The sequence below is a fragment of the Camellia sinensis genome, chromosome 13, assembly GCF_055761805.1.
Source record: "Camellia sinensis isolate YWXY chromosome 13, ASM5576180v1, whole genome shotgun sequence".
Lineage (NCBI taxonomy): Eukaryota > Viridiplantae > Streptophyta > Magnoliopsida > Ericales > Theaceae > Camellia > Camellia sinensis.
In genome coordinates, this window is record NC_138973.1 from 56,938,833 (window position 1) to 56,951,222 (window position 12,390).

General features: G+C 32.5%; 1 protein-coding gene across 1 annotated transcript; it reads right to left on the minus strand.

Moving 5' to 3' along the window:
* Positions 1 to 4,961: 4,961 nt before the first annotated feature.
* On the minus strand, positions 4,962 to 6,272 carry LOC114314499 (ethylene-responsive transcription factor 2). Its single transcript, XM_028260983.2, has one exon. The coding sequence runs from the start codon at positions 5,988 to 5,990 to the stop codon at positions 5,313 to 5,315; it is 678 nt and encodes a 225-aa protein (XP_028116784.2). The 5' UTR covers positions 5,991 to 6,272; the 3' UTR covers positions 4,962 to 5,312.
* Positions 6,273 to 12,390: the final 6,118 nt, after the last annotated feature.

Here is a 12,390-nt window from a genome sequence, read left to right on the forward strand (position 1 = left end):
TTAAATTTATAATTGAATGTTTTATACACATCTTAACTAATTCTAAAATTCTCGGAAAAATTTCTTTAATTATAACTTATATTTGATATATTTTATGTGTACCAATTTTATTTATAAATCAATTTCCTTAATTTAACACTTTTGGGAGCAGTTCGGCCATGTTTGATTTGATTTTCTTAAACTATTTTTTGATTTTTTAAAAAATAAAAACTAATTTGACAAAATTAAATATTAAAAATATTTTTTTTGAATTTGTAAAAGTTATTTATGCCTTCCAAGAAGATAAAATTATATAAAAATGATAAGTACTTTTTATTTATTTTTATTTTTTTCACGAAAATAATTTTGATTTATTTTATTTTTCTAAAATAAGTTTTTATAAACCAAACAAAAAATGTTCATGAATACTTTTCCAAATTTGAGTTATCTGAGAATTTCAGTTCAATGCATAAGATTACAATACTGTTAAACAATAATCTACAAATTGTTATATAAGTATCAGTTTTAAGATCTCCTTTAATTGTTTTGGGTTCAATATAAAAATTTGATAATATGCCTTCTTTGCAATTAGCAATAGATTGAATGGCCAAATAATTTTAAACTTTTTTTTTTTTATATATATATATATATAGAGAGTTGTTGTCTAGTGATCATGACCATCGGCTTTGATGTTGAACCTGAGAAATATATATATATATATATATGTTTTTTAACTTGTAAATGTGACATGTTTTTATTAGCCACTTGCGATACTTGCACTCAATAGATCATACTTATTTTTATTCTTTGGATACTCATAAAATACTACATTCAAATACTTTTATGCCATTTGTTGCTTATTGCTATATTAACCTAAAACTCTTTTTGTTATACTAGTTGGATATGATCATTAAAAAAGAAAATTCAATAATGCTTAAATTAATAATGTCCAAGATAAAATTGTATTTTATTTTATTTTTTTTAGATAGTAAGCAGGTAAAATTGTAGTTCACCTAAAAATTATTTTAATTAAATGGTCTTTTAATGTGTTATAAAAGAAAGGGCGAATAGCAATTTAGTGTAAAATTAGAAAAAGAATTACACATAAATAGTAAACTTTATAAATAATAATTATAAATTATAAATTGTTTCATGTATTTATAATATATTTTTTTTTAAACCCTATTGGGCTGTAATTTCCCCCAAAAGGAACAACATGAATAGAACAATGGCGCTTATGCTAACCCATTATGTATTCAACAAGGTCTATGTTATTTTTATTTTATTTTTTTCTATCAGTCAATAAGAAATTATTTTCAAATAGTAAAAAATATATATATCAATATCATCTATAAGTTCACTTTTTTTATAACTTTTCCTATAACTTTTCAATGCGTGTCCTTATTACTAAAAAATCAGAACCGATTGGGAGCTCGAATTTGAGCTCCCCCGAATGCCCCGAATTCCTTTTTTTTTTTTTTTTTTTTTCCAGCAGCAGAAGAAGGAAGAAGAGGGAGGAGGAGGAGGAAGAAGGAGGAGTGGACTGAAGGGGGCCATACCAGTGGGAGGAGGCGGAGGCGGGGCCGGAGGTGACGGCGGTGGTGCTGCGACGATCAGGGCTGGGCAGCGACGACCGGGGCTGGGCCAACGACAACGTGGGTAGACGACCGGCGAACCACCTCTCTTCTCTCTCTCTCTCTCTCTTCTCTTTCTCTCCCTCTCCCTCTCTGGTTCAGACCGAAAATGGAAGAAGAAGAAGAAAAAAAAAAAAAAAACTAATGCCCAAAACGACGTCGTTTTGGGCAATAGGGGCATTCGGGGCGGAGAAATTCGGGGCAAAAAACATTTCTCCTAAAAAATATTAAATCTTGAATCAAATAAAATATGACCCTTCCAATTAAACCATAATAATAACCACAATTGATTAATTTTTCACTTACATAATACATTGATATGGAAAAATTTATATAAAAAAAAAATTAAAAAAAGTCGAATTAAAAAGCACAAGAAAAGATATGATTTATGTCTTTTCATGGTTTGATTCCTCCAATATGTTACATACTTTACGCTAACCAAATTCCTTGTAGCATTATTAGTGGCATCAACTTTGCTGTTGGCATGAGTTATGAGTTGGGTGGCCATTATCATTGTCAAACAAATAATTGAGACTTTTTACTTAATGTGTGTTTTTTTTTAAAATTTTTTGTGGCAATGTCACTTGTTTATAGGTGTCACCCGAAAGGCAGATTAAAATACCTAGATATAATGTATATATTTTCCAGTATATGATCAACTGAATTTAGCGGTTCATTGCCAATCATGTTGTATTAGTGTCGGCATGAAGAGGAAAAAAATAAAAATCAAGGGCGGCCCATATGATTATCAGCTCCATTTAAAAGTCCACTTGTTTATCAAAAGACAACAAATTTTATTAAATTAATGTAATGAAGACAAGCACTCATAATAATGTCAAATACTCATAATAAAAAATAAAAATAAAAAATAAAAAATTACGAGATGTGGATAAGACTGCATCATCTAACCTTAGAAAATGATATGTGACTGCGCCATCTAGCTTTAATTATAGGTTGAGATTATAATAGTTTAAGGGTGAGAAGATTAAAATGGAGCTTGTTGTTATGGTAAAACTCAATTTTTAAATAAGATTACCATTAACTAACATAAAAAAAGACATGACGTTAATGGAGAAGCATACATAAATCTAAGCAGTACAACATTGACAGTTTAAAGAAATAATTTTAATTTTTTTTTTCAACAAATCCGTGTGTTATTATTCATGCTACAGTCGGCTTCTTGCCAATGTCAAATATTGATTAGTTAGTATTAAGAATTCACTATAATATTAATTAATCATTATTCTGCATGTTAAATGATTTAAGTCTAAACAGTACAACACGATTGACATTTTAAAGAAATAATTTTTTTTTTCAACAAAACCGTGCGTTATTATTCATGCTACAGTCGGCTTGAAATCGACTGCCATGTCAATGCCAAATATTGATTGGTTAGAATTAAGAATTCACTATATATTAATTAAGTCATTATTCTGCATGTCAAATGATTTAAAGATAAACTACCAAATAGTTTTAATTCTCATCAAGTTCTACTAAAAATAAATTTTAATATAATTGTCACTAAAAATAATTTTGAAGATGATTTTTTACATGTCTCGCTAAAAATTGACAATTAGTGACTCTTATTTTGTGATGAATTTTTCAAATCATCACTGAAAACAAAAAATTAGTGACTTTTTTATGATATTTTTCCAAAATTGTCGCTAAAACTTATAATTAGTGACAATTTTTAAACTGTCATTGAAAATTAATAATTAGCGACGTTTTTTAATAGTGTTTGATGAAAAATGCCATTAATTATCATAGGACCTATTGGATAATAAGTTTATTTATTAAGATCTATACGTAAGTTCCCATTGATTTAAAATATTGTTAATTTATATATTATTTTTTTTACTTGTTTTCCTATATTATTTATGACCCTTGTTTTTTTTTTTTCATAAAATAATTTTGAAAAACAACCCTTGCAATCTTTTTGCCCAACAATGGATCCTTTATAAAAATATAATGTGGGCCTCGTTTGGGAACATATTTTTTTAGTAATTTTTTGATTTTTTAATTAAAATATGATGTAAAAAAAATTAGTATATTTGGGATGATTTTTTTGACTTTTTACGAAAAGATGTGCAAAAAAAAGAGAAAAAATAAAATCTTTGACTTTTTTGTATGGATTGTTGGCTTTTTGAATTTTTAAGCCTCGTTTGGGAACAGACTAATTTAGTAACTTTTTGACTATTTGGCTAAAATATGAACTAAAAAAAATTAGTATGTTTGGGATGATTTTTTGACTTTTTACGAAAAGATGTGCAAAAAGTAGAGAGAAAAGAGAATCTTTGACTTTTTGGTATGGATTGTTGGCTTTTTGGCTAAAAATGAGGTTCCCAAACGAGGCCTAACTTTTTGATTTTTTGACTAAACTGGTCGCTTCCCAAACGAGGCCTAAGTGTTTGGGACATTGCTATTTTAGTTTTTGACTATTTTAGTAGATTAAAATTTTTGTGTTTGGGAAGATAGTTAGATTTTTTTATAATTGGATGTGATATTAGTGAGAGAAAAAGTGAAATGATTATGAATTTGATGTGACATTTTATCTTATTAACTAATTTAATCTATTTTATCTTTTTCGTAAATTTTAGTCCAAAAAGCTCAAAAAGAGGCTTTGCCAAACACCCCAAATATATTGATAATTGTTTATTGAAGATGGCTTCCCACTAGTCTATTAATTGAATTAAAGGATCCAGTTTAAGATATTATTGTAAATTTAGAGCATCTCTAATGGTAAGCTATTTGAGCTGCTATTGTCAAAATTTGACAAGAGTTCTAAAAAATGTTACTCCAATAGATTGCTATAACCCTTGCCAAATTTAGCAAATATCATTTCATCTCTCAAATTTGGCAACAAGTTTGACAATTGCCAAATTTGTCACATCATCCAAATAAACAGAATTTGACTCCAAATTTTTTAGATTGCTAAATCTTGTAATTTTTTATTTATTTTTTGTAATGGTTCATTTTTTTGGTAGGATAAATTATATTTAATTTTTTCTTTAATTTTTCAATTTCTTTTTCGTTTTTTATATTTGTCTAGTCGAGTATAATACAAATACATATAAAAAAATTCAAATAGTTATAAAAAGGTCACAAAAAATAAAATAAATAAATAAATAAAATCACTAAAAAATTTATATCAGAGCAATATCTACAAATTTAGAGAGAATTTGGTTGAGATTTGTCAAAATAGAATATGTACTATTAGAGCACCATTACTATAATTTAACAAATTACTATTATTCATTACTAAATTATAAGAATAACAATGATATTATAACAAATACCATTAAAAATGCTCTTATATAGAGTTCATCTCAATAATTGGAAACATCAAAATTTTACCTTGGGCATATACGCACCTATCAACATGAGTACATTTTCTTCATTGATCTCTTGATTGCCAATTATGACGTACAATGAAACGCAATACAAAGATGATTACTGACATTATTGATATATATCCACATTGCTACCGCTTTGCAATTTGCAAACACAAAATGCCAAAAAAGAAAAAAGAAAAAAGAAAAAAAAAAAAGATAGAGTAAATAAGAAATAGAATTCAAGAAAAGAATCTATTCACAATCCCAAACAGCACTCAAATTTTTATTTTTATTTTTATTTTTATTTTTCCAATTCCCTTTTAATTGATCAAATTTTCATGAATGTCCCCAGATTTATATGAAAATTTTATAATCGAGTCATGAACTCAGAAGCCATTAACGAACTCAAATCCTCCCATCCACTCTCTCCTCCAATTTCCAACTTAGGCTGAACCACCACCACCGGCTCCACTTTCGCCACCACCTTCTTCCTCCTCCTCTTCTGTGAAGAACCATTCTCTGTAGACGATGAGCTCGATGACGACGAAGATCGATCTGCCGATGACCTTTTTGCTGTAACCCGCACCGGCTCCGGCTCACCCGAATTAATCCGGAGCGGAAAATTCAGAAGAGCACGTGACCCGCGCATGCGATACGCCGCAATGTCATAGGCCACGGCCGCGTCCTCCGCCGTCTCATAGGTCCCTAGCCAAACCCTAGCCCCATTCTTCGCCGGATCCCTAATCTCCGCCGCGTACTTCCCCCACGGCCGCCTCCTCACTCCCCTGTACTGCTTCCCCTGTGGCGCAACAGATTCCGACAATTTACCCATTTCGGTAGCAGCTGCGGTGGTGGTCGCCACCGCCGGAGTTGGAACCCTGCCAATGTCCTCCGAATGGTTCTCCTTCAGAAGCAGCTTTCCGCAGTACTCTGCGGAGGAGTTTTTGCCGGAGTTCATCGCCGGAGCTTCAAACTCACCCAGCAAGTGACGACGTATCGATTCCAGCTGAGCGCAATCCGCATCGAAATCACCTTCTGTGTACATGACCGTATCAGAATCAAGCACAACTAATAATATGTATAGAGAATAGAATTACAAATGTAATAGTGTGTATGTATAGAGCTTGAGTTGAGTGAGTGTGTAATAGGAAAGAGAGGATATATGGGGAAGAAGATGAGTGGGAAGTTTAAATAGGGGTTGATGTGTTGGTTTTGAGAAAATTGGTTCGTGAACTTTGTTTACAGTTTTGGATTTTTATTCCCAATTGGGAATTCTTTTAACTGATCTTCTGGATTTAGCTTTACTTTTTTTTATCGTTTCTTGGAAAGTTCTTCTGCAACGTGAGAGAGGAATCAACTTTGAAGGGAAGGAGAGTTTTATGTCACGTGTGTAATTATGGGGGCTTGGGTGGGGGAGCAAGGATGCTCCAGAGTGATTTTTTTTTTTAATTTCTTAGAGTGTTAATTTTTTAAAATGTTATATTGTGTGGTTGAGATTTACTAATAAGTTACATCAGTAAATCTCAACCACACAATGTAACACTCTAGAAAACTTTAGAGAAATTTCACTTTAAAGCATCTTGGTGTGGATGGGGACCAACTATCCTTCATGTTGTTACCTCGTCAATGTTGTTGCTCCTCGCTTCCAACTTGGGGTTTTTTTTTGTCTCTACTTCACAAAATGAATTGGATGGTTTTATTAGGTTTATGGCATTTATTACGAATTTTATTTTGATATTTTGAATCTATTCAATGTATAAAATTCATTAAATATTTTATTTTTGTAAAAAATTATATTGATTGGATATCGATAGCTACTTGATTAGATCAGATTTTTGTCAACAATTTATTTTAAAAATTATATTTACCATTGATAGAAATCTTACCTGATCAAATAGTTATCGATATCCGATCAACGTAATTTGTAAAAGAATAAAGTATTATACTAGTTCTATACATTGAATTGTTCGGATCATCGAAACAAAACCCGTGATAGGCCTTACAGACCCAACAACACGTTCCAGTTCGATCATGAGCTGGAGAGAAGGCTGGCCCCTTTTTTTTAACGGTGTGTTTGATTGGAAGATTTGGAAAGAAATTTAGGAAGAGAAATAAAAAAGATGTGTGAAATTAGATAAAATATAAATATATTTTATTCATATTTTACCTATCTTTTTTTTTTCTCTCTTTCCAAATCCTCTAACCAAATACAACGTAAGAGTATTTTCAATTATTTATTTTTTGAATTTATTAAATAATTTAGATTAAAAACATGATTTAATATAACTCCCTTGAATTAAAATTTTTAATTATTTTTTAAAATTAAAATACTAAACCTATGCTAATTATGGTGCCAAAAAATATCATACGAAATTCTTTATCTTTCAACGATTTCATCAAATTTCAGTAAAAAAAAAATTGTTTGAAATTTGATGGAAGATTTGATTCATTTTTTTTTGGATGAAAATTTGAGTTGATGGAAGTTTGATTAAAATATTAAATCTCATATTCACCAAAATTTTCATCAAATTTAGATTTGATGAACGATTTAGTTAAGGATTGGAGATACTCTAATTGTAGCATTTAACATTGTTAAGCCATGGGTGCCAAATCAAAAATATTATGCAAATAAAATGAACAATGTTGAAAATATATCTGATGCTAGTGTCAAATTCAGTTACATCAAAGTTTACGTTTAAAATAAATTTTAACCAATCAATAAACTTTTGTGATTTATTATGTATTTTTATTTTATATTTCTAATAGTATTGAAATAAAATAATTCATTAAAATTAAGGGCTTATATATATTACCACATACAAATTAAATTAGTGATCTTTACTTTTTATGTTTATCAATTTTTTTTTTTTTTTTTTTTTTGAGTTTTGAATTTTTCAAAAAAAATTATTTTGAAAATTAAACACAATTTTCTTTTTTCTAAAATAATATTGATGACTTTTGTTGAAATTATAAATCAAAGCGATGAGGCAATTTTCGAACCCATCATTTTGTATGAGACTTCTATTCTAACAGTAGTATTTTGAGATACTACAATAGATAGGAAATTGTGGTTTGATAGCCGCGGTAGTAGGTTTTCGCCTTTGCTAATGGAGGAGTAATGGTGAGGTAGGGGATGGTCGTGGTCGAGAAAAGGCGATTGGTGATTTTATTTCTGTAAAGAAGGACGAAAAATGTAATATTACTCTATCCGTTAACTTAATCATTAATGTAATGGAAGTTGATGTAATTATAATAAAATTATAAAATTTATTATTATTATTTTTTTCTCTCTAAATAATAAGGAAAGTAATACTTTATTTGGATCGTGAGATGAGATGAGATGAGATGAGATGAGATGAGAAAAGAAATAATTGTGATTTTTCATAGAAAAGAAAAGAAATAATTTTAATTTTTCACAAAAAAGAAATGAAATGATTATGATTTCTCACCATTATGTTTGGATAAATAAAAGAGAAGAGAATGAGATTTCTCGCCTATCTTATTTGGATAGAATAAAAAGGGAAAAAAAAAGTGTTGTATTTTATTTTACTAAAATAACCTTTCATATTAATAAAAATATATTTTTTCATAAGGATAATTTTAATATTTTAATTTTTTTATATTAAATCCAATTCTTTTCTCACTAAATCAAACCACTTTTGATAAAAAAAACAAAACATAGGTTTGATGAGAATCATTTTCTTACAATCTCTTACCATTTTTTATCTACTTAACCTGTAAGACTAAATTTAATTATTTAGTCATTATGGTAACCCACATAATATGGCAATATTAATTATAGATTTAATAAGATTATAATTTCATATCTTGAACCACAAATTATTATCTTATTGATCAATAGATGGAGTGTAACAACCCCCATACTGTTTACTGATTAATGACGGATTGATTACCGATAATCACCGATTACTGTTAAACGGAACTGATAATGACTGATAACTGACTGATAATTGAACTGATCAAAAGTACTGAACTGACTGACTGAAAATTGGAAACCGAATTGATTGAGTATATGTTAGTTAAATTGCATTCTATCTGTTTGATTGTATGATTATCTGTTCATGCTTATATGTTTAAACTGCTAATTGAAGGCCTTATCGACGGCCGAATTAGAAACTGATTGATGTTTAATGACCCTCGTAATTAATGTGATTTTATGGTATATTTACCTGAAAATTGATTAGGTATGATTAAATTAGATTAAATATTAATTAATCGCATAGTTCGGCTTAATTACCATCTCGCCACTTAGTGGCCACCGCCTCACACCTCATGAACCTTGTATACACTCCACGTATTTGATTAAACCATCATTTCTTCTCACATTTTGAGCCTCAACCGACCTTAGAGAGAGAGAGACTAGAGGAGTTGGTTTTCATCTTGAAATTGTTTGGAGAATTGAAGGAATTGAAGTATAGATTGCATATTTGAGCTCCTAGTCCTCTAATTCAAGCTCTAGGTAAGGATCCTATCTTCTTATTGATGCTATTGAACTAGTTCTTGCATGGTTCATGCTTCATTGTAGAACTAAGTCATGATTTGGGTCATTAATGGTGAATTGAAGCTCATTTCATGCATGCATGTTGGAATTAATGAGTTTGGAGTTGAATTCATGGTAATTGGTGCATGCATGTTCATGTTTATGTTAAATCCATGATTTCACCATGTTTTGAAAAGAATTGGCTCCTTAGAGCATCAAATTGGAGCTTTGAACTGATTTGAATTCATGCATGTTTGCATGTTCTTCCTATTCTTGAATAATGGTTTGAAATTGAGTTTGAATTAAACACCCTTGGACTTTGATTTCTCAAATTGAGCTTTAAAACATGTTATTCTATGTGTTTATAAATGTTTTCCAGAAAATGAGCCCAAGAGAATCGATTTTGATGCTTTTTGACTTGGTTTTGAGCTTGGAGGTGCAATCTGGGTTTTCCAGATTTCGCACTTCCGCTCGAGCGGGGTAAATTGGCGCTCGAGCGGAGAATCCGAGCATCCTGTATCTCTGCACTGTTTTACAGTACGCTCGAGCGGAGGATTGGGCGCTCGAGCGGAATCATGTGTCTCAAGCTCGAGCGGGCGTCGAGCGGAGATTTCACCCATCCAGTACTTTTACAGTACGCTCGAGCGGGAAAAGTTTACGCTCGAGCGTGTACCTTTGTTGCATGTCCGCTCGAGCGGGGAAGCATACGCTCGAGCGTGACTCTGTTTTTCTGAAAATTCTGAACATGCTTTTGAATGTACATCTTTTCATCCTCATCCCATCCTAGGCATTCTTAGGCCTAGTTTAAGGCATCTTGTTGAGGATATAGATGTAGAACACACCAAGGCAAATGAGGGATTAAGTTATGTTATTTCCCAACCGTGTAGCTTAGTGTGTTCAATCTGTTAACTGTGTAGGGTTGGCGACTGAAGAGACACGCTCTAGCATACTGTAGCCCGAACTCTGTGAGTAACAATTGTGTAAAGATATGTTCAACTGATTATCTTCTGAATACTGAACTGAACTGTTTACTGAACTGGTATTATTTACTGAATGAATGTATGTCCTTTATTTCTGAACTGTACTGTGGCATCCTTAGTATCTACGGTTTACTGTTACTGTTACTGTCACAGAGATCTCTGTCGGTTTCCTTGTGAAACCACTACTGTTTACTGACTGATGGCCATCATTACTGTTCGGTCTTTTAAGACCTACTGTTACTGTTATGCTAATGGATGTACCACATATGACTGTTTACTGTACTGAGCAACTGAATTACTGATTGAAATGAACTGTTTTCATTACTGTAAGGACATTCATTCTAAACCCCTTTACGCTTTATGTTATTCACTGGGCTTTAGCTCACTGCTCATATATATATGTAGGTGTACAGGCACCAGACCGCAGCTAGAGGCGTCAGGGTTACTCCAGTTTTGTCCAGCCAGCCTCCGTGCCTCACCGCGAGGTTCCGAACCTAACGTGTTAGGGCTTAGGGGTGTTTTACAATTCCCCCTTCTGTACTGTTTCACTGTTTTGTATGGACGGAATGTTTTCTGTACTGTTTTGTAGGGTTGAGTCCCTAGTCTGAATGATTGTAAATATTGCACATTGTTCTGTACTGTTTATGTATGAATGTGTGAAAAGTCTTTTTCATATAGACTGTCACAGCTCATTGGACATTGTTTAATTACTGTATTGGCTTCCGCCAGGCCCTGTACTCTGTTTTACTGTATTTCTGTTCTGCAGGCCTTCGGTAATCTCGGATTACTGGCCGGTTACGGTGCTAAACCCATAGGGCCGGGTTTGGGTCGTGACAGAGTGGTATCAGAGCGATACTTAACCACGAGTTATACCGCACACACGTGTCCAAATGAGCTATAGGGTGTCCTAGAAAAGTAATTAGGGCATCTCATGAGCATGATAAGTGTGTGGTTATGTTATGACTGAATATCTGCTAATGTGTTAAACTGGTAAACCAATGACTGCTTATGTTTAAAACTGTTATAACTGCTTATAGTGAAATGGACAATGCAAATGAACCTGAGTCCTCATCTACTGAGGCAAGAATGGAAAGAATGGAAAGAATGATAGAACTGATAACTGCTAGACTTGAACAACAGAACCAACAGCCTCCTCCTCCTCCGGTACAGCCGGAACCTAACGTTAATGTGAATGATGGGGATATAATTGCTCTGACCCAGAAGTTCAGCAAAATGAAACCGCCATCCTTTCAGGGAGGCCTTGAACCGTTAAAAGCTGAAGCTTGGGTTCTGGAAACAGAGAAACTATTTGAAGTGTTTCCGTGCTCAGAAGCGAATAAAGTACTGTTAGCTACCTTCACCTTACAAGAAGAAGCTAGAAGGTGGTGGATGTTGATCCGCGATACAAATGCTGTTATGACTTGGGCTCAGTTCAAGGAGTCATTCTTTGAAAAGTACTTTCCGCAGTGTGTCAGGGATAGGAAAGTAACTGAGTTTGAACAACTGAAACAGGGCACCACGTCGGTTGCCGAATATGAAACAAAATTTACTGAACTTGCCCGTTATGCACCGCACATGGTGGATACTGAGTATAAGAAGGCCAGGAAATTTGAGGGCGGCCTTAATGTTGCAATTCTTGATCGAATAAACGTTTTGAAATTACCGACTTTTGTGAGTGTTCTCGACCGGGCATTGATGGCCGAGTCGAACATTGCAGCAGTGAAACAATCTGAAACACCAATAACTGAATGGCATGGTAAAAGGCAGGGTTTCAAATTTAAGAAAGGCAAGCACAACCCAGCCAACAAGAAACAGAATACGGGGACGATGATTAGCCCCAGCCAAGGGAGTGGATTCATACCACCCTGTTCTGAGTGTGGCAAGAAGCACAAGGGAGTCTGTTACAGAATATCTGGAGCCTGTTACAGGTGTGGCAAGGTGGGCCACATGGTTAAAGACTGCCC

Coding starts and splice junctions, on each gene's coding strand:
- LOC114314499 (XM_028260983.2), bottom strand. CDS start 5,990: ATGTACACAGAAGGTGATTTCGATGCGGATTGCGCTCAGCTGGAATCG.